Genomic DNA, 19,955 nt, shown 5'->3' with positions numbered 1-19,955 from the left:
TTCGTTAGCACGGCAGACGAAGCGAGAGGATCGAGTTAAGCCGCTATCAAGCCTGCTCGACTCGTAAACGAGTAATCGGCTGCTGCAGCGCTAAATTCTCTAACTCGCAGCCGCCTTTCGTTGTTTCTGCGTTGTTGCACAGCTGTTTCTACGTTTACCTGATGACGAGTAACAAGGAGAGTCGAAATCACCGAACCGCGGCTAATTTCTCGATAGTTTCGATACAAACGTATCGGAGGTACGATTTAGCGATATCAGCGCAACTACCTTTTCCACATTTATAAAGAGATATAAGTTGAGCCAGATAAAACTGATAAATCATTGAAATGTAATTAAAGTTTGTTTCGAAACTTAAACTATAGATAGCTAATAATAATATTTTCCTCGTTTATGTCAATCGTATAATTCTTCCAGCAAGATCTAGACCAGATAATTAGTTGTAAAGGTTCAAACATATGTATACTTATTAATTCATTAGTTTCTGCTTGTACAAATACAACGAGTTGGTTATTTACCCAACAATCTGGCTCGATTGTCGCGTTCTGTAGAAATTCAACAAATGTCCTGATATTTATAAACGGGCATGCATGCTCTACGTACTTTGGTTTTCGAAATATGGATGATTAAAGAAGATTTCCAAAGGACCAACCCCTTTTGCGCTAAGAATATTCTTTAATCATGCGTACGATCGACGAGGAACGATAGAAAATAGATTTGAGACTAGAAGAATTTTCGCGCGAGTACGGAACTGAAGGTTGCTGAAGCAGCAGCGTGTGTGTGGGTATCGAGGCACGAGGCGGATACCTGAAATATTTTCTTGCAACGTCCACAACTTGGAAACTGAGATACGTTCGTAAGACGTTTTTTTACTTATTTTCGTATGTAGATTTATCCCATGATGTATTGCGTGCAACATTTATGAATGAAATGTGTATGGGAAATTTGGACGAAAGCAACGTTGACGTTTCGTAATCGAAGATTAAGGAACAACGCGGCAGGGAGAGAGAGAGAGAGAGAGAGAGAGAGAGAGAGAGAGCTGGAAGAAAGATAGCTAGGCAGGCAACCGTCGTGTGCTTGGCAGAGACGAGTTAAGTGGGGACGTTCTTCTTATATGCATGAGCTGTTCCTGCATTATTATTCATGAAGAGATCTCGAAGTAGCAGCGTGGCGGGGAAAAGAAAAATAAATTGTTCGCGTCGCGAGAAAATCAGGATGCCGCGTAAGCATCCGGCTAGTCGTCGTCGTCGTCGTCGTCGTCGTCGTTTTTTCGGAAAAGGAGGATGGTCGAAATTGTAGCCTTTCGGGCATCAAAAATTCTAATAAGGTATCGTCAGAGTACAATCATCTGTGGCAAATGTAAGGAGAAAGTTGTAGAAAACATAGACCAATTTTTCGTAATCGATACATCAGAGCTTGTTTTAGAAGCGAGTTGTAGTATAATTAGAAACACGTGTACTTGATAGAACATTTGTGTCGTAATACCGTGCCTTGAGTGGTCTTCGTTTTCGAGTTACCGTCATTTCAAAGGAAAACGATCGTATCGTACTTGAGGCTTATTAGAATTTTAGGTGGCTGAAGGAGCAGAAACTTGTCACTTTTTTGCCATCCCCGTTTGACCGATGACGGGATCTCGGGTCTCGCTGGAGCCGGGAATTCACGCAGCCGTTGTCGATACGAATCGATTACGATTGGGAAACGAATAGGTAAAACCAATTTGGAAAGAGATGGGGGGCCGCATGGACGGATTCGGGACGCACGACGGTTCGGCGATTCTTTGAAACGTTGGCATAACGATTAATCGGGAAAAGATTGAACGCGGATAGTAGGTCATAGTCCTGGCGCAGATGCGAGAAGAAAAAGCCCGCGCGATATAAGCCACAATCGAATAGAAGAGGAGGCGTTAAAAAAGGCGAGAATGTTAACTATATGCAGACCTCTCTTTTAGCAGAAACATCCTCACGTTATATTTGAAGCTCGAACAAAGGCTAACAAAGGCTGCGCTAACTCGGGGAATCTTGAGTGGCGTACAAAGAACCGCCGGCAGAAGCATATTCTGGGGCTATCGGAGACCACTTCCGATCGATACAAGAGAGACGTCCGTGAAGCAACCAAATACATCGAAACTGCCATCATTATCGATAAGGCTATGGTATGACGATTTTCTTCGACTGCTCGTCCCTTTTTCCGATCCTTGATCCGATCCGAAAGATATCTCTGGCGTTTGGCGATGCGTTTCCCAAAACCGAACAGAGTCGAGTGAGTGTCGATCACGATCATAATCGTTGGAGGAAAACGCGCGACGTCGTTCCAAGCAAGTTTCCAGGGAGCCTAGTAATAGTAAATTCGCTGGAACCTTTCGACGTGCTTGAACCCGCGCCTAACTCAACGATAATTGTCATATAGCGCGTCGCGCGTCGCGTTTCCGACGAACGAAACGAAACGATACGATCGGCTTTAATGATGCCAATTGTCGTAAATGAAAACGTAAAATCGATCGCCAGGCACACCACCTTCTCCTCTGCTTTACTTTACTTTACGCGGAAACATTCGTTTTCCTTGCTTCAGTTCGAGAAGAGGAACGGTAGCACCAGAGCCGAGGTCGTTCATGATGCCATCCAAGTCGCTAATATAGCGGACATGGTGAGTGCGAACCGTTCTATCGGACCTTTGTTAAAAGGCCTTTCGGAAAAGCGTATTTACGCTTTTCGGTGCTTTAGATGCGACATCCTTACGAGGCCTAACCCGCTTTCAATCAAGTTTCAATCGCGCAGAAAAATAAGCGGACAGATAATGGAAATAGGTATCGATCGCGTTTCCTTAAATACGAAATAATCTGTATACTGTAGAAAAACAGAGCATGTAATAAATAAAAGTTGACTACGGTGTCTGGAAAGTCAAGTGGACGCGAACGGAAAGAGCGAATTTTCTTTTCTTTTCGACTTATTTTTGCACGTGGAATCGCTACTCGACCGTTCGTACCATGATTTCGATCAAACTCGATTGATATCTACCAGTGCTCCCGGCACTGGCCCGGCACTGGCCCGGCACTGGCACTGACTCTTGTGCCCGGCCGTAAAAGCGTGAAAACGTGGCCTCGTAAACAGCGAACCACCAAGAGCGATTCCATTCATTCTCTTCTCAATGTTTTTCCTCTCTTTTCGCAGTATTTCCGCACGTTAAACACTAGAGTCTCCGTCATATACATCGAAACGTGGCAGGGCATGAACCAGGCAGACATCGGCGCGGGCATGGATATCAGTCTCGCTTTGCTCAATTTAAACGATTACACGATGCGAAGGATGTTCCATGTCCCTCACGATACCACTCAACTACTCACGTACGTATCGAGACGATTCGTTTGTCAGGTAGCGTGGGATCGTTTCTGAGAAATTTTAGATGGAAAATCCATGCTTGAACACGCAGGGGCGAAACGTTCTACGGTGGAGAATCGGGGGTGGCTATACCTTCGACCGTTTGCAAACAAAAATCCGTAGGAATCAGCGTCGATTTGAACACCTACGAGCCTCATCTTTTAGCCGGTACTATGGCTCACATGATCGGCCACAATATCGGCATGAGCCACGACGACGGAAGTTAGTTTCTATCAACAACTTATAGACGTATAATAGAAGAATAAAAGGAAAAAGCAAAAGTAACGCATGGCATCCTATCGTGCATAAGTATCGGACGCTTGCTGCAATCCAATCGAAACGTTGATTACATTTCGAAACATTTTATTTGATATTCTCGTTACTATACGTTACTATAGAAGAATGGTTCTCTGTCGTTTTGTCAGAAACAAGTGAAACAGGTGAAACAGGTGCGATATATACCTACATCGATCGATTTGTCTCTGATAGACAGACAGCTGTGAGATCCGATCAAATCTATCGAAAGATTTATAAGGTAGTTGGAAACGTATTCCAAACGTATATTCCAAACGTTCTACGGATAGGGCCCAAGTCACTTGACTCGGCTGTTTCGCAATCGATAGCGGCAATTTTCCTCCACCTCCGATCATCGCTTTCTCGTTTATACCAACTGACGTCAACTATTCGTCGATATCTATTAAATTTAGCCGCGTTAGTTGCCTGAAATAAGATCAGAGGCGGAAATTGGATTAAAGAGCTTCGCTCCGACTGTACTTTATATATTTACGATCATTCGCGAGTGTCCAAATACTTATGCGCGGCAGCGCAGTTTGCTGATATTCGAATTGTTCGCAGGGAGCGAGTGTATCTGCCGCGAATGGCACGGATGCATCATGGCTCAATCGATCGTCGGTTTGGAAAACGTTCAGCCGTACACGTTTTCCGAGTGTAGTAAAACAGATTACATAGAGTCGTTAAGAAGCGGCAACGGCTTTTGTCTTTTGAATAAACCAAACGAGGTAAGACGAAAGACCAGGTAAGAGGATTCTACTGGGGGCTAATTGAACGGAGGCCGAGTTTACGACGAAACGAACCGTCCCCTAAAGGGAGAATCGTTCGCTTTACGAGCGTGCAAAAGCAAATCACGAGACGTTGAGACGCCTAAGAGCTTCACAACGAGATACTTTTTCACTGCGGTTTCAATGAAATCTCGCGGAACTTTCTCATCTCGGTTCGTTGCGCCGCAAACTAATTTCCACGGCAACGGCGTTGTTTCGAAGAAAAAACGTAAACACGTTTCTCCTATCCTCGGGCCGGCCTCCGTTGACAGGTGGTGCTGAGGACGTCTTGCGGAAACAGGGTAATCGACGACGGGGAACAATGCGATTGCGGATCGATCGAGGAGTGTCACGAGCTCGATCCTTGCTGCGATCCGATCACCTGCAGACTTACCTCGGAAGCGGAATGCGCGTCCGGCCCTTGCTGCAGCGATTGCAAGGTAAAATATTTCTCCTCGCGTTCGTCACGAATTCTCGAATACCATATATCGAAAATCTATATCTCTTTGGCTAAAGATGTACGTGACTGATAGCGACGAGAAGTACGACAAACGCGTCGATAAACGCAGACGGACGACAGAACGTCTGGTATATCGGTTTCTCTCGAGTCGAGTAAATAGATAGCCATTCGAATCTCACGATCAGTTTCGAAACGGTGGCACGTTTTTCAACACTGCCAACATTCGAATCACCTCGAATAAGGTACGACACCTCGATGTCCTAAAACTGTTGAAACTGCTGAAACTGCTGAAACTGTCGTTGCTAGTCACTCGTGTAAATACGTTTTCCGTGTCCCGAGATTTCTACATTTTCTTCAATCCCTCGAGTTATAGTTATAGTTAGTTGCGTAATATACGTAAGCCAAGTGCAAAGTCAATTCGATGTTTATATTGGATATGTATGTACTCTCAAGTGAACACGTATATACGTTTACTGTCCGTCTGCCGCGAAATCGGTTTGAACGTCGAGGATCCATCTAATCTCGAATGATTTTGACAATGTAGTTGCTGCCGCGTGGCGTTGTGTGCCGGGAATCGACCAACGAATGCGACTTGCCGGAAGTCTGTACCGGAGAGAACGGCCAATGTCCGGCGGATGTTTACAAGAAAAACGGAAGCCCTTGCGGGAACGATGCTGGACATTGTTATAACGGCATTTGCCCGGCGTTGGATGTTCAGTGCGATCAAATCTGGGGACGCGGTGGAGTTGCCGCGGACTACGAGTGTTTCATACAATTCAATTCCAAGGGCTCGCTCAGTGGACATTGCGGCACCGATTCTTCTGGTCACTACATCAAATGCGATATAGAGTAAGTAAACCTTTATTTTCTTTTTTTTTTTTTTCACTTCGAAATGCAAGTTTTGAGTTTAGAAGTCCGCCGGTTCAAATGCTACAGGTAAAACCAAGCATCTTGAAAGTATTTGTCGCGTTACTTGCACCGCATTCGTCCGGCACGACCGGTCACAGAGGTGTGTGCACCGGGTACGAGAAAAACGGGCCTTGGAGAAAGTAGAAAAGTGTATAGAAAGAGCGAGAAAAGCAGGATAAGAAGGACAAGGATTTGTCACTGGTTCAAATTAATAATTTCGTTCTATAAACACGATGGTAATGGGGGCGCGGGACGGTTAAGGATGTTCTAAATAATTGTCGTTTCCCCGATATTATTAACGATATGGCGATAAAAAAAAAAAAAGGGTCAACTCGTTCATTTGTTTTGTTGTCTTTATTTTCTTTATTATTCCTCTCTATTATCCTGTTATTGCGAAAAGCTCTTTCACACCGTTGAGAAATTGTTTCGGGGCCGAAAACATTTCTCTGCTATCCGGTAATTGTTTAAATCGTAATGCTGTAATCGTAATACGTAATGATACGTAATCGTAGGAACGTTCGTTGCGGGTCACTGCAGTGTCAGCGAGGTGGCAAACAGCCAATGTTGCCAGAAGCGGATCATTCGATAACCATAATCTCGATAAAGGGCGCAGAGTACGAGTGCAAGTAAGCAACCGTTAAATTTCTCATTATCCTTCTGTCGTAATCGGATCGTAAGAATCCTGTTGTATATATGAATAACGTTCGCGTCGATTGTTCGCATAAAGGTCTACGACTGGCAAGGTGGATGGAAGCGAGATACCTGGCATGGGTTTGGTTCGGGATGGAACATCCTGCGGTAACCAATCGGTAAGAGAGACGACTTTCTAATCCGCGAAAGCCGCGAATTCTCCCTTTTCCGATGTTGTTACGTTAATAGTTTCCACGGGAATTATGCCTGTTATAAAAATCGGATTAGGCAGAGTCGAATGCCGTCGTATGGAGTTACTCTAGCTCGTAGCTGCGCACCGATGCTGAAACGATCGATCGTTACTTGTTTTCTGTTTTAGATTTGCGTGAACCAAACGTGCATAAACCTGCCGCCGAACTTAGGCAACGACAAGTGTCCTAGCAATCACAACAATAACGAATGCTCGGGGAATGGCGTAAGCAAAACTTTTGACACTCGGCTAAACGACTTAAAGTCGTTCGACTTAAAAATCGGCCGATTCCAAATGAAATTCGCTTGTTCCCGTAGGTATGCACCAACTTAAATAAATGCTTCTGTTACGTTGGATGGAACGGACCAGATTGCTCCATACAGCAGGAAATTCCAACTTCCCCGCCAACCACGTCTAGCACCGAATCAGCTGGTAAAAATAGTTCAGATCCTAAATTAGGGAAGAAAGAGACCCCCTACGGTGAGTTGCGATTCGTAAAACTCTAGAAGATAGAAAAAACCGTCGATCTCTAATTTCGAATTTCGAATTTCGAATTTCAATTTCGATTTCGATTTCGAACGAGGCGAGAAACCGAAGCTGCGACATCGATCCACTTTGCTCGAATCGTCTGATTCGAATCGCTCGACCAGCCTCGGTTTCGCGTAGCTCGCGCGATCGTTTCTAGCCTGTAATCTAACGATAAGCAGACAACGGTAAATAAGAAACGAATAGAGTGAAATAATATTAAAAATAATAAATAGTAGAGTAAGCCTAGATACGCGGCGCCGGTTACCGGTTACGGTGGATGTTTGTCCGCGTCGAGTCGCGTGATCAATCAGTTTCCTTCTTCCTATCTTATATGTATTAAATATAATGTATTTAAACGTTCATCCGTTTAATACGCGGAGAAGAAGAAGGAAAACAGGAGGAGACTCTTGGTTAAGACAGAGGTCGATAACAAAGATGGATGTGGTACCTGGGGGAAGGGGGAATCCAACAGGCGTGATAAGCGAAACGTTCTACCGTGACCGGTAATCTTAAAAAGGCCGACATTTGTCGATCGTGTAGATGTGTTTAATTCGCGACGAATAAATAATAAGACGAAGACTCGTCTCGTATCCCGGCGGAATACCAGTTAGCCGCCTGATTATTTGGGGCCATACCATCAGCTGTGCACATAAAATTCAATGCGTCTATACGTATGTATATGGAGTACGGGCCGATAAGTTTACTCGATTACACTTTTCCACTGTCGATTCACGAACCGTGCATATCCATAACCCTGACGAGAGAAAAGAAGGATCGCAGATGCCAACTACGCACGTGGTCATGGCGATCCTTATCGGGCAATACCGCCCGCTTCCCTTACCAACGATGCAACCAGCCTTCACCTCACTGTTTTACGGATGTGAAACGGATGTGAAACGGATTACCAGCTGTTCGCGCGAAACTCTATCATCCGATGATCCTCAAATCGAACGCAATCTGTGACGTTCCAATCGAATCGTTAGGCTGGAAATTCGAATTCACTTGGCTGCTAACACGAGTATACGTAATCGTTGTTGTTGCAAGTTTACGCAGACCGATATCGTACGCGCGCAGATCACCAGTAAACTCCCTTTACTAAGGGGAGAGGAAAATAAGAGGAAACGAAGAAAATTGTTCTCGGAACAAATTCTCTTCCTTTCGTAGCGCTATTTACTTGCATCTCTTACTTGCATACAAGTTAATCTTTTCCGGACCAGCCGGTCCTCGCAACTTGCTTCTACCACGAGATAAACGAGTTTCGAAAAGATGTTTGAAAAGATCGTGCGAGATGCGAAACACGCGATGCACCTTCCCGATACGCGCAGATTACAAAATGTGATGGTCGTTTCAGAAACAACTAACAACACTCTTAGCACCGGAATGATGGTATTAATCCTGGTGGGTGTGGTCAAAGGAGTCTTCATTTGTTTTGCGCTAATGGCCGTTTGCTACAGGTACAGTAGCAAAATAAAGTTGTTGAGTGGGTTCGACCAACGCCTGTCATTGTCAAGTAATTCCGTGGCTAGCTGGATGATGAGGCATCGCACGCGGCCGTCAAATTGCTCTCGTAATATTGATTCATCTTAGCCTATTTACTCGATGTTTATTCATATACATATATTTATCTATATATGTATATATTATACATATACCGATGTTTTTTTCGATGGTGTGCTCTGAATGTGCTCGTGCTCGCATAGCGCGTATGAATGATCACTACGATCGTGACTATGCTGCACGAGCGAGGGATCTACGTTTCTACTTGGTGTCGCATACCAAGGGACGAAAGCAAAAGTTGTTGCGTAAACCGTGCGCTAGCGGATGCGCTTGTTCCAGCGTTTAGAGTCTACAGTCTGATTGAATTTAACTGGATTTGTTAAATATCCGGTTAAATAGTCGTTTTAATGCGCAGAGTAATGGCGCACAGAGCCGTAAACGTGTACGAACGTGTCACGGAAATTTTATATTTTATATTATAGAGAAGAAACGAGGGTGAAGAGAAAAGAAAAATGATATATAGTAATAGAGATGAGAAACGGTAGTCAAAGTTAAAGAGAGTTGAAGATTCCAGCTTTCGTTATCGTAAAGATCATTGCCGCTTCTGGAGGGACGGGGGCTGTGGCGTTAAAATTAACAACTGGCGAATACGAATACGAATATGGGAGGGGATATGAAGCGGATAACGGATAATCTTGGAAAGAAAACGTTGTCACTTTTTCTAACAAGTTGTAATTGTAAGAGCGGTTGGAAGTCGGAGCAAGGTGGTATACGATGTCAGCATCAGAGATGCATGTACGTTCGTGGTCTAAACTCGATTAAACTCGATAGATTAGCCCATCTTGTATAGAATAACGTTGAATTGTCTGTGATCGTGATTGAAAAAATGACAGACGAAAGATAATGTGTATCTCTATTCTAAGAAATTACTCTATGGAGAGAGCATGCTGTATGATTCGTCCCTTGGGGTGCGATATCCGATACACGATCCATTACAACGCCAATGTGCCAGCTGCTTGTATGCCCTATAAAAGCATGAATAAGGCTGATTAGCGAAGAAACGAACGTCGTCGTCCCCTCGGACAGTCTGAGATCGGAAAGCAACCGTTAACGACAAAATTTCCAACTGGCGTATGTACCAGCCAGACTCCTACTACTATTTGATCGCGACAACACCACGTGATATCGTGTCTTCGTCGATATCAATGTGAATGTGAATCGGAAAAGTATTACAGTTAACAACGAGTCGTCCGACTCGAACGTAAAAGACACGAGAGAAAGGATCGCGGGCATCTCTAAACTAAGATAGATAGAGAGATACTAAACGGAAAGTGGATCCGAGCGAGAAAAGAGGCGCTAGGGACTCTAGAACTAGAGAAAGAGGAAAAGAAGTGGTTCGCATCTATTGTACTCGTATCGCGAGATGCCGCGTCGATGTCGCGTCGATGCCGCGTCGATGCCGCGTCGATGCCGCGTCGATGCCGCGTCGATGCCGCGTCGATGGTGCGTCGATGGTGCGTGTACCACGCGAATGGTGTGCGTACAACAAACTACGTCCATGTATATGTATATGTGCTGATTCTGGCTTCTCTGTTTCTTGTCTGTTTCTGTCTGTCACTGCCATCTCTGTCTGTCTGCATGCTGTGGGACGCTCGGATACCAAAATATATCATCTGTATACCGCGCGCTGCGCGAACAATGGTACTCGATCTTGATATCGTGTCGGATATCGACGATGTTTGACACGTGACGACCAACGACCATGCAAATCTAACGATGTAACTAACTAACACGTCTGATCGTCACAGAGAACTACCACGGCTCTAACACTGTATTTTTAGTTGGTGTGCTCATGTCGGTGGTAGGGGGTGTTTTCATAGTATTTGCTCTGATGGCTCTCTGCTACAGGTCAGTCGTAGTACATAAAAACTACTCCCTCTGTCTCAGGTTAGTGTGCAGAAACATACACGTAGAAATTCTTTTGTATGCGTATATATATATATATATATATGTACGTATATATATGTATGTATGTATATATATGCACATATATATGTATGTCATTTTATTTTTTTTTTTTACGATCCACACGTCGTACATATATATTTACATGTATATCTTTTAGAGTCCGTATTATATTATCGTCTTTCTCTTTTACTATTTCCGCTTACTCTTCTTTTCGTACACTTTCTACTTTTCTCCTTTTCTCTTTCTCTCTCTCTCTCTCTCTCTCACACTCACTCTCTGTCTCTCTCTCTCACTCTTTCTCACTCTTTCTCTCTTTTTTTTTTTTGTCTCGATGTATCTTCTTTTATCGTGCCGATCGAACGCTCTGCATAATCTGCGCCGCAATGAGTCGCTCCGTATCGCTCCGTATCGCTCCGTATACCAGATACACGCCACGCTTGTGCGATCGTGCAAAGATTGATACTCGTTGCAACGAACAGAGACAACACCGAACCGAACCAAACCGAACGGAAGAGATATCGAAACGCGTGCCACGCGTTTTCACGAGGAACCGTCCTATTCCATTTGCCGAGCGGGAAATGCGCCATCGATCGCGCGTCTATAGCACGCGTACCGTACCTGATCGTTGCTACGATTATGCTAACGATAAGCAGCTTAAGCGATTGCCGGAAAATTCGCATTTGCCGCGAACCATTTACGTTGGTTCCGAATCGCTTTCGCAAAATTGGCTACTCGACGTGTATCGTTACTCGTCCGCAAGTGACTAAAGGCTTCTGTGTTTCGTAACCGTTAACTGATATCCTTAACGGCTCGTGCAACAAGGAACGATCGTTTCGATCGATAGAAGGAAGGACGAGACGGGACACCGAATGATCCGAACGTACTGGTATCGGTTAAAGGTTGCCGCGTTACAGCGGGGTGATGGCGATCGACCAAAGTGCTACTTCCTTGTTTTGCCGACAATGCCGAGCAAAGTATTGTCAGCCCCGTGGAACGCACGCGTGTGTTACGATGCTTAGCTCGATACTTTGTCTCGAGACACTTTGCCCGTCTGTCTGTCTGTCTGTCTGTCTGTCTGTCTGTCTGTCTGTCTGTCTACCACGTTATCGTTTGATTTTGAGTATTTGGTTGACGGGTCCACTGCCAGCGGAGGACGAACTCGCACGAGTGGCCGCAAGGCCAGCGCCGCCGGTGTACCATTCGACTGGTTATCTGTTTTCGTTCTAATGCATGCGATCACGGCTCCCTGTACAAGCCCGTAGACGCTCCCGCTTCGCTAGCGTCAACCATTTCATCGCGAAAGAAGATTTTACGGATTAAACGTATATTCTACCCTCGGTCTATTACGTTTAGACGCTACGTTAGACTTTAACGTGGCGCACGACGTTTATATACGTTTCAATACGATAATATCAGCGTTTATATACGTTTAAACCGGGAACGTGTGTACATAATTATATCGCGAGCACGCACTCGGCCAATTATATCTTGAAAGGGAGTCGACTACAATTCCTTTTCGTTCGGTCAACGCATTTCGTAACGTCATTGAACGCGCAACGATCGATGATCCTCGCGCAACTATCACGACGAAAGGAACGAAGGAACGAAGAAATTCGTTCATAGTCACCCTGCCGTAGTTTGCATGCGCTTCCTAATCGTTCTTTGTGGTTACCACGATCGCGAGCCTCGCATTCTCGTAATCGGCCAATTTCCCGCAGAAGGAAGAGCACCGTCCAGAAGTACGAGCAACCGTACGTGAAGAAACCACCGCAGAGAAGTTACATGGTTTCCGGAAACGCCGGAAACCATCATCCGGGACACGCCGTCCTGGACAACGTCCACGACAAGATCCTCAACTTCAGCAGTATGCCTAATTCCAGGTATGACGATCGTTTCGTTGCCTACCTAGCTAACACAGTCGGGGCTAGAGATTGATGCTCGAGCGTTTCACGCGTTTCTTCGTTACGTTTCTCCGGACACGATCGATTCTAGATTCGATCGCGCGTTTACTTTCGACCCGATCACAGGCTGATCTTTCGAACGACGCAATTTATATAATATATATATATATATATATATTATATATATATATATATATATATATATATATATATATATATAGGCGGCAGCTCTACTATCGCCCTTCGGTCAAATTTATATACCTGTTTCTCAGTTTCCCCTATCGTTCTTCGTCGGCCTGTTCGCAAACTATAATGGCAACAATGATGATGATAATAGTAACAACGACAACAACGACGACAACGGCAACAACGACAACAACGACGACAACGACGACAACGACGACAACGACGACAACGACGACAACGACGACAACGACAACAACGACAACAACAATAATAATAGTAGAAATAGTAGCAGTAGTAGTAATAATAATAACGATAATAATAAACAACAATAATGACAAAGCGAAAAGCGGCGAAACGAGAAACAGGCTGATCCGAATGATCCTAAGCTAACACGAGTGAAACTTTGGAAATGATCAGAGTACGTGTTCGAGTACGCTTTTAAGAGATAATCTAGGGAAGACCCCTGCAACTAGTGTTAAAAAGGATCCATCAACGATCGCCAAAGACACATCTCGCTTCTACTTATACATTGGTTTTCCATTAATGTTTGCGTCACACGAATTCACGTCACACGGCATTCATTCGACATTTACAAAATCATTCGACGGGGATCCGGTTCGCGGTGCTTTTCATAGACGCAAAAGAATTTTCACCGAGTTCTCGAGAGACACTGTTTCATACGCGACCGCGTTCCATATGTCGTATAACTCTCTCGACGAGCCATCTTCTCTGTCGTTCCACTCGACGCGGCGTTCCGAGTTCATCTTGTTTCCTCGAAGCGGCAAGGAGTTGGTTGCTTTAACATCGTACGCTGAAAGAGATCGAACAAGTTTTCCGCAAAGTTTGCTCGGAAATTTTCGCTTCACCACAGAAGAAAGTTGAGATATATTCGCGGCACGTTACAGCAAGGTAGCCAAATACGGAGTATGTCAATCGCGTCAAATATTTAAAAGTATTTCTCGGCCGGAATATCGCCGAACAAAAGTTCTTGACGAAGTAAACACACGGAGCGTATTCAGCGAGTGTATCCTGTAGCGTATACACGTATACTAATCCCATATTTGGTCACTTTGTTCTATACGCTGTGCAACGAATTTCCAACCGAACGTGTCTCATCCTTCGACGTCGTGGTTCGGAGTCGACGATCTTTGAAAAAATTCATCTTTCTCGTTTGATTTCTTATAACTCGTTTCTCTACCGCGCGCGCGGTCATGCGTGTCACGCAACATCGCTCGAGGAAGATCAAAGGAAAACGCGACGCGAACGAAAACGAAGACGACTCGTCGACGATGAGAAATCGAGAACGCCGACACCGTCGCGACTACGCGATATCTAGCACACCTTTAACCCTTTGTGGTCGTGCATAAGCCGGGTGTTTCATCTCGCAACTTTGGTTGAGAATTCTATCTTTTTTCTGTTTTACGTCTCTCTCTCTCTCTCTCTCTCTCGTTCTCTCTCTCTCTCTCTCTCTCTCTCTCTCTCTCTCTCTGTCTCTCTACCTCCCTCCCTCCCACCCTGCCTCTTTCCATATCTGTCCGCTTCTAGAAATCGACGATTGGAAAAGAATAGTTTTTCGATTGCTCGTTTGTTGGCAAAATCGTGACGAATCCGACCGCAAGGGGTTAAATTCGTGATGAAATACCCGCGGCATGCCTATATTAGTATATTTCTAGCCGCGGCGAGACCCAGCGCGTGGTGTTTCGACCCCCGAATAGCGTCGCCACCGCAGACGGGCCAAGAGTCAAGTAAGTCTCATGTGTCTCGCCGTTATGTCACCATATAGTTGATCGATGATCTCAAGACTCGAACACGCTAGTCGTCGAAAACGTGACAGGCCAGCTTCTAGAAAGAATTCAAAGGGCCCCGGCTCAAATAAAAATGCGACCACAAAGTCTGCGATCATGGAAACTTCTGCTTCGCTGGCCTGGCTCGTTTTACCTTATCGAAGCGAGCAGAGATGCTCGGCTCGCGGAATGAGTCGCAAACGTTGCTACATCCGCACGGATAAAGATATCGCTCACGAGCGTCAACTTGCGTCGAGCTCGTTCAGCTGAATATCTTTCGCGTGCAGAGGCAAACACATCTACATACACACATCTACATCATACGCACACCCATACACGTACATACCTGTGTACACAGAGATAGACAGTGGCTCGAAAAAGTATTCGTACACGTACCATAGAAAACTGTTACATTTATACCGTGCGCGTTGTATAAAACATATCGAAATTTTATTGACACTGTAACGAGACGCAGCTGCCATGTTTCCGTCAACTTCTATTAATTAACCGATCCACGCGCGTCTGATTGGTATAAAAAGATACAAATTTGTGATAACGCGGTGAAAATTCTACTAAAAAAAAAAAAAAACAACGAATATTCGATTCTTTCAAGTCCTAACTCGGCGCGATAATTTAATTAGACTTGATAAACTTTGAATTACAATTTCCTTGGTTTTCCAACTAGTAGAGAGAGAGAGAGAGAGAGAGAGAGAGAGAGAGAGAGAGAGAGAACAGTTAAGAATTACAGCCACGATATACGTACATATGTATGTATGTAAATGTTGCAAGATATACCGTATATTGTAGTAAACTCGTACTTGGTAAAACGTTGGTATACAGCGTATTATTGGATCAATTGAAATGTTAAAGACGGTCCCGCTCGACACCGAGACCTATTAGACCTTAATTTTTTTTTTTTTAGTGTCACTTGTTAGTATCACGGATGATTGCCTATTTAAATACTTTTCTAATCTCTAGGAAATATACACGGTGATTGAAAGGAGGTGTTACAAGCTGTTTCTCAGAATCTAACAAAGATATCTATATAACTAACGTTTTCAGAGCCGTTCAAAATTTGTCCGATTATATAATTACGATAGTTGGTTAGTAGTTGGATGTGGATAGTAGCCATAATAGTGGTAATGAGATTTTTTAACGTTTCGTATAACACACGTAATATATCCGTAAAAGAGTGTACGAACGTTTTCGCGAGCCACTGTACACTGTACATGCGTGCAGAGATACACTGTGATAGTACACGATACGTAAGATGGATTTGTGAACGTGACATTGTTTAACAGCACTGATTAGGAATGCAGTAGTAGCGATACATTTTGTACAATTGAAATATTGAGAAATCAAACACAAAGAGACGATGAAGGGACTGTCTTTTCGTTTGTCGGATGTATTTCGTTCTTTCCGTTTACCTTTAGATTTTCGGTTGAAAAAAGATATTTTGATATCGCATAACGGCACGATGCATTTGGCCCAGATTTTCTACAACGTTCAAGGTGGGCATCCTTCGATTTCTTTCTACCAACGATTCTACTAAGTAGATTCAGCTCGTAATTCGTTCGCTCATCTGTCCAACGTAGGAACTCGTATACAAAGACCACTTGACTTTTCGCAAACTTTCCGTTCCGTTACATTTTTCACGGTAGCTGGTACTGTACGGTATAATATTTCGTTGGAAACAGTGGGAAATCTAGTTCTAACGCGATTGCATATTAATTCTCACGTGTGTGACACGCTTCTGATTTCAGCAAGCCTAATTCATCGTCTGCTCTATCGTATCTCTCGACACGCACGTTGTGGTCGATTCGAGTAGAAAAGAGTAAAGTGCATGCACATAATATTACACGCCATGTCTTCTCATCTTTGCACTGCATGCTTTTTCCTTTCGAATGCGCCGCACAATCATCGACCTTCATTACTAGTTCGTTAGAACGACTAATTCTTTGCAATTACAGATCACAGAACATATACCTACTTGATACACCGAGCATGCTTCGGTCGTTACTTTTTAGCATTCGCATAGTTTAACGTAGAACGCCCCGACCGCAGCTGTGTGTAATCGTTTGGAAATACGAAAAAAAAAAAGAAAAAAAAAGAAAAGAAAAAAAAAGAACGAGAAATACATACTTTTGTCACGTGTTTTGCGAGCAAAGGATCAAACGTAGAATTTTCCAATATATCGTTCGCTTCAAGCATGCCTGGATTCGATGAGCCTATAAAATAAACTATCAACAAAGGGCAAGCAGATTCATTTCGGACGAAAAAGGAAAAGATACGCGTGTACATTTTGTCAAAATTCTCCGCGTTTAACCAGAGTCAAAGGAAAAGGCACGATGTCGTGTTCGCGTTCGTGTCACGTTTTAATCGATAGCTCGATTAAAAGTGAGGCACAAACACGAACGTGACCCTAACTACGAGACTGCACCGGTTTAAAGAGAGCCTTTCGCGAGTGCGACCAAATGGGTGGTTTCTGCGAGGCAAAAAATGGTCACGTCGAATCGAAGACTCGACGTTCAAAGGTGTGCGACACGAAATTTCGGACTCGATAACGAAATTCCGATTTTTTCATCCCCAATTCCGATAACGAAAGAACGCGGTAATAAGTGTTGAACATACGTATCGAAATACGCCGAACCTATGAACGTTTCGTCTTCTCCGATTAGCTCGAATCGGATTCATATCGAGTAGTTACAGCGAGATCAAATGTTCTTTCACGTCGACATTTTCAGGGAGCATAAATCGCAGGTGAAGAAGCCCGGTATAAGCGAGGAGGAAGGAGATACGGGAGCGGACGAAGTTGTCTCTTTCATCGATCTGCAGCAGAACAATCTTCCACAGTTTCGTGGGAAGGGAATTTTAAAGAAACACGGTAGTTACGGTATTGCGATACGGTATTGATAGTCGTGCAACCGAGCAAACTAATAGCCGAAACGTAAATGGCAGATGCAACGAGCTGGAACCGATGAAATTTCTAATACAGCGTTTCCAAAGAATTTCTAAAAATTCGGCTACGAAAAAGCCTACGATTCGGCTGTATCGAGCGCGCAAAGAGATAGATACAGCTGGTTGCATCGACCGTTTACGTACGATGCAAATACACGTAAGATAGGTAGAAAGGGTGAAAATTAACGAAAAGGACGAAAATCGAGCAGGTGTGGGAGGAGGAGCGGTGGCTAACGTGGAGCGTACGTTGGATCAACTGAACGGTTATCACGAGCACATTATCGAGGCACTGAGAATGGCGGCGAATCAACGAGAAACATCGGGAACGACATCGACTGGCGGAAATCCGATGGACGACGAAGCTCTGACGGAACCACTTACGGAAATGCTAACGGAACCTCTGCAAGATTGCTATCCCACGGATTCGTATCGCAAAGACATCATAAAGCATATCGACAACCAAGCGGACGAGGAGTACGAGGAGCACATGCCGACTTGCGGTATAATTCGCATACGCACTTTAGAAGACCTAATCAAGCAGCTGGAGCGTCACACGACTAGAAACAGAAGTCCGAGCGGCTCCGAGGATATGCGCATGTCCGAAAGCGAGGCTGATCGTCCCTACAGAAAAGATTCGTCCGTTTGTAGCGAGTCCTCCCAAGGGTAAGAACTAATGCGAAATACGCGCTTCGCCATGCTTTACGTTCTCATCTCGACGTTTTCGTCGCTTCTACTAGCATTACGTGTCGTTCGATCCGATCGGTACACTCTTCTTTCACGAAGCTTCGACCGCGATCGCGACCGAGTTGTTTTTAACTTGGTCGCCAAACCATTTACAACTATATCGCATAAAATCTCTCGTACTTGAGGAAATTTCAACGTACATAGCTGCAAAGCTTGAACGAGCTAAGTACGTGTATATGTACTTACTCGCGAGTACTATGTACTAAGAGGAGAAAAAAAAAAAAACGGATAAATCGGCTATCTGTAGTTGTAGCTATCGGTCTGATGTAAGCAACACAGACACACACACACACACACACGTGGCAATATAAGTATAGCTTCACGGTGCTACTTTCATCTCATCTACTCGTCGTCAACGTAACTTGATCGGTATAACACATCTAGCACCTGACCGTCGCATCTACTTAATCATTCATTCGCTCACTCACTCACTCACTCACTCACTCACTCACTCATCCACTCACTTACTTACTCACTTACCAATATTTTTATCAATGCGTCGTTGCTTACTTTTTTCTTCTCTCGCCAATACATATTTTTGCTTCCTAACTTTGCGCATATTACAGCATATTACAGCATATTACAGCATATTACAGCTATCAGACAAACGTAACAAGCGTCTGGATATAGTAGCATTAGCGTAGTTATACGTTACAGGCAAACGCGCGATCACACGGATAATTGGTAAAATCTCGGCGACGTTGACTTGCATCGCCGACCACGCGCAGCTTTCATGAATTTTACATGCAGAGTCTGTTTATACCGTGTCCCTCTCGTGTTACTTCGGTTATGTATGGGATATTTCGAAGCAACTTGAACACGCATTTCTCGATTCGGCTCGGTTAGAGCTGATGGGCCCTCAGACCGTCCATATATCAACGGATATCGTCGATATTTCAGCCTTTTTAACTAGTTATCGTACGTGTAAATTGTCGCACTAGATCGATCGTAATGGGTTCGCGTTTTTTTTTTTTTTTTTTTTTTTTTTTTTTTTTTTATATATATATATATATAGAAACGTTCGTCTTTTTTTATCGAAAACTTCAGATAAATATAAATTTACTTCTTCCGTACCTTTAATCCACTTTTGAATGGTCTATTAATAGCAACCTTGGCATGAACGCTACGAACCTATTTTCCAATCTCTTCCGCATTTTTTTTTGCTTTCGGAAATGACCGAAGATACGGATAAAGGCCACGCGTAGTTCGATACTTCTCGAGCTGCGTATCGAGCTGCTAACCCCAAATTATATATTTTGGGTGAACTGGTCGAAAAGCTACTTCCCTCGTCGATCGAAACGAAACTTTTTATTTTTTTTTTTTTTTTTTTTTAGTCGTCCTGTTGTGACATACATGAACGTAAGAAGAAAAATAATAAGAATAAGAAAGCGTTGAAATGCATAAGGAAGTAGCTTTTCCGATGGTCTCTTTACACGTACGATAATATCGAGAACCTTGAGATATTTGCAATATACATATGTCTATCGATCGTTTCCCGTGATCGTCCGAGGGACCCTTTGGTATTAGGCAAACGTACATTCGCGAGACGATCGGACAAGGGGGAGCCATATAGGAACGAAAACGGAAAGAGAGAAATAGAAAAGAACACGCGCGTGAACGAAAACCGAAAGAAAACAAAAAAAAAAAAAAAGAAAAAAAGAAAAAAAAATGTGATACACTTGTCAAGGAACTGATCCGATTTCCTACGTAG

General features: G+C 43.9%; 1 protein-coding gene across 17 annotated transcripts in view; it reads left to right on the top strand.

The window, feature by feature from the left end:
- The window catches only part of LOC122576346 (disintegrin and metalloproteinase domain-containing protein 11), a 74,980-nt gene that overhangs the window by 51,052 nt on the left and 3,973 nt on the right, over positions 1-19,955 (top strand). For 8 of the 17 annotated variants that reach the window (XM_043746516.1, XM_043746501.1, XM_043746502.1 and 5 more), the window contains 16 exons: positions 1,946-2,149; positions 2,566-2,640; positions 3,165-3,337; positions 3,424-3,593; positions 4,227-4,390; positions 4,702-4,869; positions 5,434-5,738; positions 6,311-6,424; positions 6,526-6,607; positions 6,808-6,903; positions 6,996-7,158; positions 10,512-10,650; positions 12,390-12,551; positions 14,432-14,503; positions 17,287-17,435; positions 17,710-18,163. In XM_043746516.1, the coding sequence (XP_043602451.1) occupies positions 1,946-2,149; positions 2,566-2,640; positions 3,165-3,337; positions 3,424-3,593; positions 4,227-4,390; positions 4,702-4,869; positions 5,434-5,738; positions 6,311-6,424; positions 6,526-6,607; positions 6,808-6,903; positions 6,996-7,158; positions 10,512-10,650; positions 12,390-12,551; positions 14,432-14,503; positions 17,287-17,435; positions 17,710-18,163 (2,690 nt within the window). Of the gene's footprint in view, positions 1-1,945; positions 2,150-2,565; positions 2,641-3,164; positions 3,338-3,423; positions 3,594-4,226; positions 4,391-4,701; positions 4,870-5,433; positions 5,739-6,310; positions 6,425-6,525; positions 6,608-6,807; positions 6,904-6,995; positions 7,159-8,557; positions 8,661-10,511; positions 10,651-12,389; positions 12,552-14,431; positions 14,504-17,286; positions 17,436-17,709; positions 18,164-19,955 lie in introns of all 17 variants that reach the window. The other 9 variants (XM_043746511.1, XM_043746503.1, XM_043746508.1 and 6 more) reach the window with 9 other exon arrangements.

The sequence above is a fragment of the Bombus pyrosoma genome, linkage group LG16, assembly GCF_014825855.1.
Source record: "Bombus pyrosoma isolate SC7728 linkage group LG16, ASM1482585v1, whole genome shotgun sequence".
NCBI classification, from domain to species: Eukaryota; Metazoa; Arthropoda; class Insecta; order Hymenoptera; family Apidae; genus Bombus; species Bombus pyrosoma.
This window is presented reverse-complemented; position numbering and strand designations above follow the sequence as displayed.